The following is a 16,429-nucleotide window of genomic DNA, read 5'->3' as shown; positions in this document are numbered from 1 at the left end:
TCGCGGACTCGCCCACTCGCGGGTTTTTCTATGGAACCTATCTAAAAAATTTTTGTGGGAAACTCACACATTAGCGGGTTTTTCCATGGAACATAAAAATATTCATGGGAAACTCCATATTCGCGGATGCAGATTTTTTTTGTCTTTTTTGTATAGCAATAGTATTCTGTATTTTCATATTTATTGTATAATAACATTAAATAATCATGTAAATCAATAATACTGTACTACAGTACTGTACATATAATAGTAATAGAAATTAAATAATAATATGTAACACTACACTGGGTACCTTAATAATAATAAATAATACAGTACTGTAAAGTTAACTCATACGGGTAGTAACTGGCGATGAATGTTGATTTCAGTATGTTGTAGATAATGATGATGATCAATTAGTTGTGCAGTACGATGAATGATGGGAGGCGCTGTCATGTTAAGGTACTTGAACATGGCAACGAAGGTGGTACAGTAGGGCTGCACAAGTATTTTACCTTGTTCATGCTCAATGCAGGCGATCGCGACTGTCATGCTGTAATGGGCTGCTACTTCTCCGTGACTTTTGCCCTCTCTTAACAAAACATCATGTCTACAGTACTTTCTTCTCATTAGTCATTACAGTAATTGTAGGCTATTGACCAGAGGCCTTAGAAGAAGCAGAGCATTCAGAGGACATCTTAATGCTCGATTTCAAAAAATATTTTTAGGCCATAGTACTGTACATGCAAAACACACAAACGTGAGATAGCAATAAAACGGGTTATACTGTATTGGGTCATTTGCCGATAATTTGCTGCTACGGTATACGCATGGTACTAGTGGTTGCGCGTACATATACTAACACGGATCTTCTGCGCATACAGTACATACATTTTATAAAATGTTTTGTTGTAAGATAGCAATAAAACGGGCTATATTGGGTCATTTGCCGATAATTTCCCGCTACGGTATACGCATGGTACTACTGGTTGCGCGTACATATACAAACACGGATCTTCTGCGCATACAGTATGTACATTTTATAAAATGTTTTGTTGTAAGATGATTTTTAAATATTACATACAAAAAGTGTTTTAGGATGATACACAGTATAGTACAGTACTACGGGTAGCATGTACAGCATATCTAAAATACGTAAGACAACAGGAATACTGCAGGGTACGTATTTTTACATCTGCGATACGTAGCATTTTCATGTATGTAAAGTATATATTAAGGTAATGACTGCTGCAAGTACATTTTGTAAGTTAAAAATGATTTACTAATTTTCAAATATTACAGTACTGTAACATATTAACGTAAACAGCAAAATTTCAATAATATATATTTGTTTTTCTTAAAAGTGCTTCACCCAAGCCACCTCTCTGCAAATAGAAAGAAATCGCAATGCTGGACGCTGTGTACCCAGGATCAGTGATACTCGACACACTATTGGCTGTCATCTGCAAAGCAGCCAATCTAGAAGCACCATTCATTTTCCTTGGCGCTCATTGGCTGTTCACTTGGCGCTGATTGGCTGAACATTCACAACCAACTCGCAAACACAGAATTCTGGGAGGACGCTCCACGGCATCATCTTCAGATTGTGCATATAGTTTGCAGCATCTTACCGTGTGAAACCGTGCGTCTGTCTGTTTCCATTTTTTATCTTTGTGCATCAGCGGTATTCGGCCCTAAAATGCCTCCTAAAAAATGCCCTGCTCCTTCAAAGCCTTCGGGCAAAGAGTCTAAAAGAAAGAAGTCTGTTATGAAACTCGAGAAGGTGAAACTTCTTGACATATTAAAGGAGGGCAAAAGAAGAAAGTGGCGGAGATACGCAAGTCTGTGAGTATGAGCTATTTCGGTAGTGCAAAGACAGTTGCAACAGTGCGGGAAAAAACAATCGTGAAAATGGAATCTGCTCTGGCAATCTGGATAAAGGACTGCCGGAAGAAAACGCCCCTCGACTCCAACATCATTCGTGAGAAAGCACAACTTCACCAGCAGTTATCAACTGCTAAGGAAGGCGACGACGTACTACAGGCAGAGGAAGGCGTTGAAGAAGGCGAATTGGAATTTCTAGGCTTTGATGAACCAGCAGAAGAAGAAGAAGGGGAAGAACCCCAAGCAGGACCATCATCAGAGCCTCAAGGTTTCCAGGCCAGCAAGGGGTGGTTCCACTGATTTCAAAAGCGGTTCAACCTAAAGTCTATTACTCTGCATGGGGAATCTGCATCTGCAGACACTGAAGCAGCCACGAAATATCCGGAGGCCTTCCAGAAGATCATCGAGGAGAAGGGCCGCCATCCAGAACAGATGTTCAATATGGATGAGACTGGCCTGTTCTGGAAGAAGATGCCTTCCCGGACATACCTTATGACAGATGAAGCTAAAGCCTCAGGATTCAAGGCCCAGAAGGATAGGGTTACCCTCATCATGTGTGGGAATGCAGCTGGTTTCATGCTTAAACCACGCCTCATTTACAAGGCTGCAAACCCCACGGCCCTCAAGAATAAGAACAAGGCATTGCTTCCTGTGTTCTGGATGCATAACCCAAGGCCTAGATCACCAAAGTCCTCACAGAGTACTGGTTCCATCAGAGCTTCATCCCTCAAGTTAGGCAATACCTGAACGACTTGGCCATGGAGTTCAAGGTGTTGCTGATTATGGATAATGCTGGTGGCCACCCTCTCGATCTTTCTTACAAGGGAGTCCAGTTTCAGTTCCTCCCTCCCAACACCACCTCTCTCCCCCAGCCTATGGACCAGGGCGTGATCCGTGCCTTCAAGGCACTCTATACTGCGAACTCCCTCCAGCACCTTGTAACTGCAATGGACAGTGACAGTGAATTTACGCTAAAAGAATATTGGCGTAAATTTACGATTGCCACGTCTGAGCATCATCAGCCGATCACTGAATGACATGAAGAAGGAGACCCTGAACGCATGCTGGAACAAGTTGAGGCCGGTGTGTGTTCATGATTACAGGGGCTTCTCTCCTGAAGAAATTCAACATTCGGCCATTAATAAGGCTGTCCAGTTGGCGAGGATTCTAGGTGGGGAAGGCTTCGAGGACATCACTGAGGATGAAATTGGCACCCTTATTGCTGCTCACTCTGACCCCCTGACGGACCAGGATTTGGAAGAGCTGACGAAGTCTGCCAGTGAGGAAGAAGATATGCCAGGTTCAGGGGAGGAGCAGGAGGAAGAGGAGAGCGGCCCGACTTTTGAACGTCTGTCCCACATGAAGAGAATGATTCACGATATGCAGGAATATGTTTCAACATGGGATCCTTTTATGGAACACTCCTTAAAGTTTTCAAACATGCTTGATTCAGCATGGGAGCCCTATAATTAAACCCTCACCACCATGAAAAAGCAGCGACAGCAGCTGCCTGTCACCATGTTCATCAAACGGACGAAAACCCCCCTCCAAAGCCTCCCAAATCACCCGAAGTAGTGCCTCTCGAATCGCCTGAAGAAGTGCCTCCCCAATCGCCTTAAGTAGTGCCTCTCGAATCGCCCGAATTAGTGCCTCAGGCACTACCCCAATTGCCTGAAGTAGTGCCTCTCGAATCGCCTGAAGAAATGCCTCCCCAACCACCGGAAGTCGTGCCTCCCAAATCAACTGAAGAATTAATTGCCTCCTGAAGGTGAAGAGGCACCCTCAGATGAGTTGTAACAACTCTGCTTTGCTGTGCAGTCATATCTTCATCATTATTCATCGCACTGCCCATCTTTAATCAACATTCATCGCTGGTGAGTACCCGTGTGATTTACGTATGAAGTAATCTTAATATATAAGTACAGCAGTATGAAAGTTTTTAAAATGTGCATAAATTTTTAAAAATTTTTTGTATCTTTTTGTGAATTACATATACGTAAATACCAATGTTCCCCCTGAAAAGAAAACGGAAAGGCTTATAACTGTATGAAAGAAAATGTGTGGCTGAATACGTAAGGAGGACTGGATAGCTGTAAGCCATACAGTATGTACGTATAAATGTAACGATAAAATGTTTAAGATGACTTGGAAATTATATTAATAGTATCGTTTCAAAGATTAATACAGTAATAAGGTATAGTTTAATGTAGGCTGGTATTTTTAGGCATACAGTACTTTGGTGTTGACCTTTCATGGTAGACAGGTACAAATATACGTATTAAATTTTTTTAAATGTATATATGTTTTTAAAATTTTTCTCTCTCTCTTTTTGTGAATTTCATACTGTATACGTAAATACCAATGGTTCCCCCTGAAAAGAAAACGGAACAGCTTATAACTGTATGAAAGAAAATGTGTGGCTGAATACGTAGGGGGGACTGGATTATTTTCACCTACAGCTGTAAGCCATACAGTACATACGTATAAATGTAATGATAAAATGTTTAAGATGACTTGGAAATTATATCAATAGTATCATTTCAAAGATTAATACAGTAATAAGGTAATAGTTTAATGTATATTTGATGTAGGCTGGTATTTTTAGTCATACTTTGGTGTTTGACCCTTCATGGTAGACAGGTATAAGTGTTTTTGGAGGGGCGTTGTAAGCATTCGTGGATTTGACCTATCAGGGGCATCCCCCGCGAATACGGGGGGTTCACTGCAAGTAACTTAAAGTAATTACATAGCTGATTCCACATTGTTAGGAGGTGGCAAAGAGCATGGGCATATTCTAATCCAAAGCGTTAACTAAGTAATGAATTTTAAATAGAAAGGTTGCTAACACTGAATAAATGTTTGTTGTTTCCTTAGCTGTTGAGAGAGCTGCTGCAGGTAGGTACTGCCTCTGGTCGGTGCATCTCTCAACTTGTAGTGGATGTGGCAGTGTAGCCAAGGGTCACCCCTACATTAATGGGAACTTTGCAGCGGAGGAACTAACACCAGAGAATTAAAACCATTAACCAACCATTCCAAATAAAAAATGAAACTGGTGGGTACTCCAGGTACCATGTACCCCCAGGCTTCCCAATGACTCAAAACCATAAGTCAAGGAGAATGGATAGCAAAGAACAGTTTCCCTATGGTTCCTTCCCCAGTACCATGCCAGCCACAGATAAAGGTCCTAAAGTGTTATAATTTTCAAACACTATCTCTATGTCCTTGAGGTAGTGCGAGGCAAATATGGACTTGCATCTCCAGATCGTCGACTGTGAGATCATAGAAAGAGAGAAGTTATGCCTAAAGGCGACGGAAGTTGCAACTCCCCTATTTCGTGAGCCTTAACCTTAAGTAACGGAAAGGGTTCTTCCTGGATCTGAGAGTGGGCTTCTAATATTAGCTATTTCAGAAAAAAGGACATGGCATTTTTGGAGAGCGGGCGAACTGGGTTTCTTATAGAGCACCAGAGGTTGCTCGAAGGTCCTCTAATCTTTTCCATCCTAAAAGAAAAAGAGCAGACTACATCCCCTTGTGCAAAACCTATCCCTTGTCTATTGCCAGTAACTGACTAATGCGTTTGGCAGCAGCGAGAGCCACTAAAAAGAGAGTCTTTTTCGTGAGATTCCTGAGGGAAGCAGAACGGAGAGGTTCGAACTGAGGACGTGAAAGCCATTTCAGTACATCATCTCAGTTCCAAGAGACGTTGGAAGGACTTTCATTCTTGGATGTATCGAAGGATTTGATCAAGTCACTGATTCTTTATTAGAAGACAGATCCATTCCTCTGTGCTTAAAAGACAGAGCTGAGCATCGACCTATACCCTTTGATGGTAGAGGTTGATAGCTTCCTGGTAGACTTAAGGAATATCAAAAAGTCAGCTATTTGACTTATAGATGTCTCAGGAGAAGAGACGTTATAGCGGCTGCACCACCTTCTGAACACTGCCCATTCTGATTGGTAGAGCTTTGTAGAAGCAGCTTGTCTGCATCTCGCAATTGCCTCTGCAGCCTGTCTCGAAAAACCTTTTGTTCTGACGAGGCCCTTGACAATCTGAGCCTGTCGGCCAGAGCGGACAACCCTTGGTGGAATCTGAGAACTGGGTTTGTCTGAGCAGAGACCGTTTTTGTGGAAGGAGTCTTGGGTAACCTACCAGGAGTCGAATCAAGTCTGGAAACCACACCTTGTTCAGCCAAAATGGAGCTACTAGGTTCATGAAGGTGTTCTGATAAGGGAAGGCGTACATATTTTAGCCTGTCCAGTCCAAGGCATGGTGTCCATGCTCCAGGCTTGAGGAACCGGGACCGGAGAGCAAAAGAGTGGAACATGGTGGTTTGTTGCCAGTTGCGAAAAGATCCACTGTGGGCTTGTCCCATAGTTTCCACAGGTTGTCGCAGACTAACTGGTCTAAAGTCCATTCAGTTGAAAGGACCTGTTTGAGGTGGCTTAACTAGTCTGCAATCATGTTCACTCTCCCTTGAATAAACAGGGTGACAAGAGTGACTTGGTTCTTCTCCGCCCACAGGAGGAGATCCCTCGCAGTCTCGTACAGTGAGAAGGAATGAATGCGTCCGTTGGTGAATGTAAGCAAGTGTAGTGGTGTTGTCCGCATGCACTACAATCTTCTTGCCGCAGACAAGACCTGAGAAGGACTGAAGGCCCAGGTGAATTGCTCTCAGTTCCTTTAAGTTGTGAGAATTCTGTTGTAATGTAGTCCATGTTCCGGAGACTTCCTGGCTGTCCAGAGGAGCGCCCCAGCCTAGGTCAGAGGCATCTGAATAAAATTGAAGATCTGGCCGCACTGGGAGAAAAGACTTCCTTCCTTAAGTCTTTTTTCAACACGATCACCACTGAAGATCCTCTTTGATTTCCAATGTAATCGGGAAGATGAAAGAGTCTGGTTGGGTTTTCTGCACCAGTTTGCTTTGAGGAAAAATTGAAGGGGCCTCATTTGCAGTCTGCCTAATTTTACAAACTGCTCCACTGAAGCGAGGGCCCCCAGAAGACTCATCCATTGCACTGCCGAGCAGGAAGAAAGAGCAAGGAACTGACTGACAGTCCAAGAGTTCAGTATCATCCCTAAATAGGGAACCTCCTGAGTTGGTGTCATGAGGGATTTCTTTTCGTTCATGAGAATGCCTAACTCCTGTGTCAAGCAATGAGTTCTTCTCAGGTCCTCCACGCACTTTTTCTCCGATGATGAGCAGAGAAGCCAACTGTCTAGATACTGAACAAGTTGATGTTGACCCCCAGAAGATAAAGGCAATTCCCTTGAGGGGCAAGGATTCGTGTGAAAACTCGAGGGGCCATGGATAAGCCGAGGCACAGGGACCGGAACTGTAATTTCTGTCCTGAAAAACGAAGTGTAGAAATTTCCGCAAAGTCTGGGTGGACAGGGACGTGAAAATATGCATCCTGCATATCCAGGGCGACCAACTAGTCCTCCGGTTGTACTGAGGACATGACTGAGTGAATGGTCTCCATATGAAACTTCATCTTCTGTACGAACACATTCAAGGCCCAAAAGCCTTTCAGAACCACAAAAAGGTGATTGTAAAAACCTTTTGACTGGGGATCTAGCCCTTCTTCCACTGCCCCTTTGGAAAGAAGGGATTCAACTGCTTGAGAGAGGGCCAAAAACTTCATGGAACCTTTTGAATATGCTGTCGAGGCAATTGGAGATGTAACTAAAGGAGGAGTCTTTACGAAAGGAATGGAGCAGCCCTCCTTGAGAGCTTTGATCACCTAAGGATCTGCTCCTCTGCACTACCATTCCTTCCAATAAAATAGAAGTCTGGCTCTTACCTGAGCGTGGAGGACTGACTTCTCACTTATTGGGGTTGAACTTGAAGGAAGGCCTCTTAATGGACTTCGTAGGAGGTCGGAAGTTTGATCTAGGTCGAGGTTGGGTTTTAGTCTTCCCTCCACGAAAGGGCTGAGACTGTAGAGGGGAGAAAGATCTTGATGTGGAAAAGACAGGCTCCCTTGGACGTCTAGCGGACTGTGCCAACAAGTCAGCGGTAGATTTACTCTGCAAGTTCGAAAGAATCTCCTTCACCATGGCTTGAGGAAAGAGGTGAGATATATCTAAAAGGAGTGAAGAGTAGAGTTGACTCTGTGTCAGCGAGACTCCTTTCAAGGTGAAAGAACACCAGAGCTCCCTCTTCTTAAGGACAACCACAGAAAAGAGGGAGGCTAGTTCTAAGGAGCAATCTCTAATTGCCATATTTGAGCACAAAAGAACTCCTAGCCAATAGGAGGCAAAGACTTCAGCTAGATAAGGACAGTCTTCAATCTTCCTAGCTGGCGGCCCAATGGCCCAATCGAGGAAACTAAATATCTGAAACACCTTAAAAATATTCTTGATAAAGTGACCCAGTTCAGCTGAGGAAAACTTCTTGGCCGTAGAAAAGGCCGTTCTAAGAGTCGAATCCACCAGACCAGAGAAGTCCCCTTGGGAGGAGGCAGAAACTCCCAAGGAAGGAGCTTCCCTGATGGCATAGTAAGAGTACCTCATCTTTAACAATTTGCTGAGTGGAAAAGCAAATGTCACTTTGCCCTGTTCTCTCTTAGCAGCCAGCCAAACATGAACTACTTTGAGAGCCTTCTTTGAGGAGGAGGAAAGAACTAGCTTGGGTACCTGGTACCTTTTGACAAATGCTTTTTCATGAGGAAGGTAAAAGCTGGAGAAGTAGGTGAAGCAGGCACAAAGAAATCAGGAAAATTATCCAGGAGGAAACGCAGAAGATATGAGTAAGCAGAAGACAGAACCGTATCCTGGACAACCTCTTCCTCCTCTGAAGAGGTAGGAGACAATGATATATCCTTGGACTCTGGAGCAGATGAGTATTTCTTCAAAAAAACCCATAAGCTCGGTCAATTGACGCTTGAGTGGGGCTAAAGATTCTTCCTGAACCGATGAGGGAGACAGATTAACAGACGAAGGTGCATGGGTTCCAGAAGCAGAAGCTGGGAGTTCAGCTGTTGGCGTTGGAAGTTCAGGAGTTGGCACCGGGCGCTCGAGAGCGGAAGTCTGACATGGGACGGTGGGAGCCAGGCGCTCATCAGCGAAAGTCTGGCGTGAATCGGTGGGCGCTTGGAAGTTGGGTGCTTAGAACACTTATAACACTCAGGACTGCCTCTCAACAAATGAAGACGATGAGCAGGAGAATCAGGCTGGACTTGAAAACTGCAGGAAGGTTGTGGGCTAGTCTCCCTGTACCTCTTGACAGCCGGGGGAGAAGTATCGCCAAGATCTGCATGTCTCTTGAGTGGGCGCGAAGAAACAGAGTAGCGATAAGGGAGCTTCTTGCGTGCACTGGAAGTTTCCGAATCTAAAGAAAGCTGATGCACTGGAACACCTTTCGAATGGTGTTTAGTCAAAGCCTGGGAGCAAATGACAGGCTCAACAGAGGGGGGGGGACAACTGCCAGTGGGCAAACCCCACCAGCCTCCCTTAGACCCCGGGTATGTCTTCTCCCTGGTGCGGGGGAGCGGGACAGTGACCTTCATCTAAGAGCACTGGTGGGATGGACAGCCACTTCAACATTCAGATGGACAGCCAGTTCAACATTCACAGCACTCTCACTTCTCACTGCACTGTCAATACTCACATTTTTCCATTAGAGATCTAATTGCTGATCCCATTTCCCTTAATACACTAACTTCTGATTGAAAAGAAGAAGAAGAAGAAGAAGAAGAAGAAGAAGAAGAAGAAGAAGAGGAGAAGAAGGGAAAGAAGAAAGGAGGAGGAGGAGGAGGAAGAGGAGAAGAGGAGGAGGAGGAGGAGGAGGAGGAGGAGGAGGAGGAGGAGGAGGAGGAGGAGGAGGAGGAGTAGTAGTAGTAGTAGTAGTAGTAGTAGTAGTAGTAGTAGTAGTAGTAGTAGTAGTAGTAGTAGTAGTTCTATCATCCCCTATATTATTCAAAGGAATGGAATCTACATTGGCCCTATTCTCAGCCCTCATGGCTGCTTTCCTCTTCCTAATTTTTCTAGCTGAGATTTCAAAGTTTTCCATTTCTTATCCTCCCAATCCTGAGACACTGTGCAAGTATTATCCTTACTACATTCTTGACCCCTATATTTAGTGCATTTTGTGTGAGAATCGTAAGAGCACTTAGTTAGCCTAGTTCTACAACCCTCAGAAGTGAACACTGGATAACTGGAATCCGACATCGTTAACTAAAGTAATTCCTAAAGTTAACCCTTAACAACAATTCATCAATGACAGCAAGCCACAAAGTTGCAAATTCTGAATACTTCACCAAATTAGGGGCAAACAACTAGCCGAAAAGCGAAGCAGCCCTGTAAAACTTCCAAAGTTAACCGGAAGCTGGCACAAATGAATCAAGCTCTCTGCAGAGATGTTTCCTTGAAGTCCCGGATAGTGGACGGGACCCTGTCACCTACACACTAGCAATAGTACAGCCGGCGCACAAATTTTGAATTTTTATGCTGCCATAAGTTAGGGAACCAATAGCTATGTAATTACAATACTTGGTAAGTTACTTATATAAAAACAGCAAATACAACTAATCATCATCTGCAGAGATTATGTAGCAATTCTCTCTCTCCCTCTCACATGAGGTGGAGAGACAACTGAGGTTGATTTTGAAACCTTTTCATGTGCACTTTTAAAAAACTATGTAGCACTACCTGTTAAAAAAAAAGCACGAGACACACTTGGTCTGTTCACACTAAGTGCATGCATGTTTAATCATTTCCCCCCCCCCAAAATTTAATTGAAACTTTATGAATCATAGAAATGATTAAATATTACTGTGATCAGAACACACAAAAATTATAACTAGAGTGTATGATAACAAAGGCTGATTCTGGTTTTCAACCAGTAATTTTAAGGGACACTTAATGGTCCGGCATTTTTGCTAGTCCGGCATCCAATCAGTCCTGCTGACCCAGACCATGGGACTTTACTATGTACACACACACACACACACTGAAAATATAAGCACTGATAGACCTGGGCTAAGGTACTCTCGAAGTTTATTTTTTTCATGACAAAATATCTGCACAAGCTTGCATTATTAATCTATCAAACAGAAAATGTAATATCTTGAATTATTCAGAACACCACTAATTCATCCATTCTTAGGAAGTTTTCATTGATGTACCCTAGAAACTAAATCATCAAATCAATGATATATACACTGCCATAAAAAAAGTAAAATGTCACAATATTACCAATCATTATGCAAAACCAAACCATTAACACTGCATCTTTTGGATGCAAGGTGTCTCCTTAATCAGAAACTCACCAATTGATTTCTTTCTGTTTGCTGGCTCTGGCATTATGTTTCGCAGGTCAAGAGAATTGTTCAAGTAGGAGTTCACCTTCATGATTGCCTCCAAGTTACGATCCTCTTGCTCCCTATCAATATTTAAGGAGCCATATAGATCTGCCAGGTCATTCTGTGGAAAAAATTAAAACCTTGTTAACCAATACCTATCTCCCTGATTATCAAGGAATTACTGTACAAACAAAATTCTGTAAAATTTAATCAATCTTGGCTGAACAGCAAAACTTGGCTATGTGGAAGAGGGATGATACTGATACAGTAGTTCCATATAGTAAGTATCCAGTACTCTACAAGGGAACTAAAACTTTTCTTTCTGGTGGACTAAGGAATAAATCTACAGAATGCTTATTCATCAGGGAGAACATATTTATTGAATTTAAAAATATGGGGAAAATGACTGTCATTAGTGAGGCAAACAGGTACTGAATTTCACCTTAAAATTTATGAAATGCATTTCAACACGGGATCCAACAGAATATCTTTTGAAATCTGATACAGTATTTGGTTTAACTCCTTTTCCCTAATTCTTTAGTTATCAGAACTTTTGGATTCCACTATATTTCTGAGTAGGTCTTACAGGCCACACAAGCACTGAGACCTTACAATTGGTCATTCACCACTATAAACTCAAAAACTTCATTCACTAGATTAAAGTTAAATATAACTACAATTTATTTATTTAAGATTCAAGTTCAAACATTAAGATATTTACATCAAACTGACCAATCTACATTAAGCACCTTGTTATGACACTAATAATCTGGTTACTTTTCAACAGCTCAGGCACTACTTACAATACAAATACTAACAGACTAATTAATAAATAAACTAAAATACCTTATCTGCAAAGTGATTTTTTGGCTCTTATTTTCTTTTAGTTATATAACATATGAATATATCTCTTGCTCAATGTTACTTAGAATTCAAACTTTCTTCAAAATTACTCTGGGTCCAAAAATGTTGATATGCAATGTCTATGTAGAAAAAATCTTTACATGGCACATACATTTGAATTCAAAGGGTGGAGGGCAGCTAATGTCAAGTTCAGTAGTGAGAGCTACAAGCTCTTATGGCCACCTATAGTTTATAGGACTGTCACTTACCAAACCTTAAATGTAACATGATATTTTCATAATAAAATTAAGTTTCATATATACTTACCAAGTAATTACACAATCAGTTTTAACATCATGCAGCAGCCTTTTATTTAAAAATTGCAGTAGTACTTTAATAGCTAGTGTAGGTGATGAGCCCAGCCAACTCAAAGGGTAATGTTGAAACAACGTAGCTGGTAACGTCTTTGTTTGTGCCCTTATGTCCATTAGAGGGGAGGAGGGAGAGCACTACTTCTGTAATTACTTGGAAAGTACATATGAAACTTGATTTTACTATGAAAATACCATTTCCATATTAATTAACTTACCAAGGAATTACAAAGCTGAACCCCACATTGATAGGGGGTGGGATGAATGGATATACAGGCAGTCCCTGGTTAACGGCGGGTTCGGTTAATAATGATCCGGTTTCATGGCGCTTGTTTAGCAACGAAAATCAGCAATTTTCAGGGCCGAAAATCGCAGATTTCTGCTTATCGGCGCCAATAATTCGGTATTGGCGCCAATACATACCTAACAGGCGCCGATAACCGAAAATCAGCACTTTCGGCACCGATAAGCCCGAAAATCACTGAAAAAGCGCCAGAAATTGCTGATTTTCGGTTATCATCACACCCCCAAAACGGAAACCCCGCCGATAACCGAGGACTGCCTGTATTCTACTCCAGAGCATTAAGATGTGATAATGACTTTGAAATAGAAAGGATGGCTAGCATTGAAACAATGCTTGTCATTCTTTACCTGGTAAGAGAGCTACTGCAGGTAAATACTGCCTCTGGTTGGTGCTCATCTTAACCTACAATGGCGTGGTAGTTGAGCCGAGGGTTGCCTCTACGTAAGTGGGAGTCTTACAACAGAAGGTAGGCCTGATTGTTGACAAAGACTTAAGTACCCATGCCATGGACGCAGTAGCAATAAAACAAACCACCAGACAACGCTGTCACCTACGCTGACAAAAAACCACTACCCATCCACTAAGACTGGTGGGTACTCTAGGTACAAAATACCACCCGGCTCCCCAAACACTCGACACCTTACGTCAAGGCCAAGAGACAGAGGAGAGAGAGAATGCTTCCTATGCTTCTTCCACCAAACCAATAATGGCCCCAGGGTACTGCAATTCTTTCAAGTAGTGAGACACAAAGATCGATCTGCGCCTCCTAAAGGTCAATTGAAGAATGGACAGTAAGGACAAAATATGCTTGAAAGCGAGAGGTAGTGACTGCTCGGACTTCATGCGCTTTAACTTTGAACGAAGGCAAAACGTCCTCCTGAATCCAAGAATGTGCCTCAGAAATCAGGTCCCTTAGGAAGAACGACAATGCACTCTTTGAAAGAGGGCGAGAAGGATTCTTGACAGAACACCAGAGGTCGCTGGATGGCCCTCTGATCTTCTCGGTCCTTCGCAGATAATATCTTAGGCTCACGACGGGGCAGAGAACCCTTTCCTCTTCCTCCGGGCCCAGGATTTCCATTAAACTCTGAAGGTGGAAGGAACAAGGCCATTGCTTGGATGGGTTCTTATTCTTGGCAAGGAAACCTAGGTTAAAAGAGCACACTGTGTCTCCTTGGGAGAGGTCTACCCTCTTGTCAATAGCTTGCAGTTCACTTATGCTTTGCAGTCGCCAAAGCTCCAAGGAAGTGTCTCTTCCGAGTGAGGTCCTTTAGGGAAGTGGAACCAAGTGGTTCGAAAGGAGGGCCTGTGAGCCACTTGCACACATCTAGGTTCTAGGAAACCAGATCAGCCTCCTCCTGTTTAGAAGTGTTGAATGACTGGATGAGGTTATTAAGATCCAGGTTTGAGGACAGGTCCAGACCTCTGTGCTTAAAAACCAAGCTAAGCATAGCTCGATACCCTTCAACCCTTAAGGTGCGTCTGTTGGCTGTGAGCAACGAGAGTTAATTGTAGTGGAAGAGCAAGTGTCGATTCCTGTTTATCACCATAGAAAAATGTCTACTCTTAAAATTACTGGTCCATTTTCCTTTATTCACCATTAGAGAGAACTTGAAGTCGATATCTTGCACCATCTATTGGTGGCGCCCTGAAACATAACAGTAACAAGAGACCTTGGGTGTTTCTTGCCCAGCTGGGCAAGAAATGTATTTTGTCTATTCTCTATAAACTGGTATGTTTTGTGTATTTATGCATTTATTTGTATCGTGAATCAATGCTGGTTTAAACTGATGTTTGATAAGTTACCACAAGCTCATGTAATAGTAAAATGAAGCCGATATAATAGCCAGAATCTAAATTTATTGTTAGGCCCTTTAACTGGCCATTTAAATGTCGAGCCTTTTAATTGACCATAGATATACACAAATATGTGAATTAGTAATCAACGTATATGTTTTTGTCAGGCTATATATAGACATACAGTATACAATAGAACCCGGTCCTCGACTGTACTAGAACTCGAAATAATCGGATTTCAACATGAAATGTTGAGTAAATTTTGCGTCGGAGTTCAAACAACAAACCGGAATCCAACCCGATGAATCATATGATGTTTGTAGAAAAAAAGAGAGTTTCGGGCGGCTGCCGCTAGTTGGCGTTGTTGGTGGCGTTCTTCCCATGCTTATTTAGAAGCATTTAAAGCCCACACATGCTGCTACTGCTGCTGTTGAAAAAAAAGCCATATTATCACATTAAATTAATAATATAGTATTTATAAACCGAAATACTGTATGTCTGTTATCATAAAATTAAGAAAAATTTCCGAAATTACGTCGGAACTCGGCAGCCTGTGTCAGAATGTTTATGTAATTAGTACCACAATACACCACCAGGGCGGCGCTATGGTTTGTTTATATCTGCCACAAGCTGCCGAGTTCTGACGTAATTTCGGAAATTTTTCTTAATTTTATGATAACAGACATACAGTAATTCGGTTTATAAATACTGTATTATTAATTTAATGTGATACTATGGCTTGTTTTTCAATGTTATCATTATTAACAACAGTTTTCATGTGTACCTGTTACAGTACATTCTGGCAGTGCCTATAGGCTACTTAGCCTAGCCTATGGCTCTCGGTATATCATCGGTAATACGGCCGCATTGGTCATAGGCCAACTTTTTTGATACAGTATGCATTTATAAATGTAAAAAGTGCTTCTGATACGGTAAGTTATTCAACTCTGAACCTATTTAATTGTAATTAGTGTAAAGTTTTGTATAAAAAGGCAAGGTTGGGGTAATGACTGGTGGTCAGGAATGGATTAATCTATTTTCAGTTATTTCTCATGGGAGAAATTAACTCAGAATTCGACAAAATCAAATCTCGAAACTTCTTCTGGAACGAATTAGCGTCGAGAACCAGGGTTCTACTGTACTTACATTCATTCATACATACACACACACAGAGAGAGAGAGAGAGAGAGAGAGAGAGAGAGAGAGAGAGAGAGAGAGAGAGAGAGAGAGAGAGAGAGAGAGAGAGAGAGAGAGAGAGACTGTGTGTTTTAGGTAGGCTAGGATTCGTGGACATTGTTCTGGAAATAAAAAATGCATGTTTTAGACCAGCTAGGCTTTGTGGACGTTGTCTGGGACATGAAAGATGATTCCCGATTGATTTGGCAAATGTTGAAAAATTAGTACTGATCGAGCAATGTAAACTAAACTCTCACAAAACCAGTCATTATTATTTGTTCTTGTATTTCCTGTCATGTTTTTGCTTCACAAGCACAGCTGTGTAGGTTTGATTACTTTTGGTTTTCAGCTTTATTTTTACATTTTTATCCAAGATAATGATTGTTTTATTTGTTTTTGTATCACTTGCACAACTGTGTATGCTTGCTGTGTAGGTTAGCTTGGTTTTCAGCCAGGAAAATTTTGAACAAGAGTCACTGTTTGATCAATGGTTCATTACCACTGATCAAACACTAACTCTTTATCTTGTAATTTGTAACAGTTTACATGGTTTTGGGTTTATTATTATCTAGGACAGTTTTTTTTAAATTTAAATCTTGTTCATTTTAAATTTTAGATAATTATGAATCCTTCAAGAAAGCAATCAAGAATTTTAACACAAGAGGATATTTTGAGGGAACTTGAAGAAATAAGAGCATCTGACAGTGAAAATGAGGATGCATTTGAGGAAATGACTGATTTTTGGGAAGGGGACAGTGAAGAAGATACTGAT

At 41.8% G+C, this 16,429-nt stretch overlaps 1 protein-coding gene across 2 annotated transcripts in view; it reads right to left on the bottom strand.

The window, feature by feature from the left end:
* orb (polyadenylation element binding protein orb) overlaps positions 1 to 16,429 on the bottom strand; it is a 208,534-nt gene that overhangs the window by 152,845 nt on the left and 39,260 nt on the right. For both annotated transcript variants that reach the window (XM_067126228.1, XM_067126227.1), the window contains exon 2: positions 11,134 to 11,287. In XM_067126228.1, coding sequence (XP_066982329.1) covers positions 11,134 to 11,287 — 154 coding nt within the window. The remainder of the gene's footprint in view (positions 1 to 11,133; positions 11,288 to 16,429) is intronic.

This window comes from Macrobrachium rosenbergii, chromosome 24 (assembly GCF_040412425.1).
Source record: "Macrobrachium rosenbergii isolate ZJJX-2024 chromosome 24, ASM4041242v1, whole genome shotgun sequence".
Classification (NCBI taxonomy): Eukaryota; Metazoa; Arthropoda; class Malacostraca; order Decapoda; family Palaemonidae; genus Macrobrachium; species Macrobrachium rosenbergii.
This window is presented reverse-complemented; position numbering and strand designations above follow the sequence as displayed.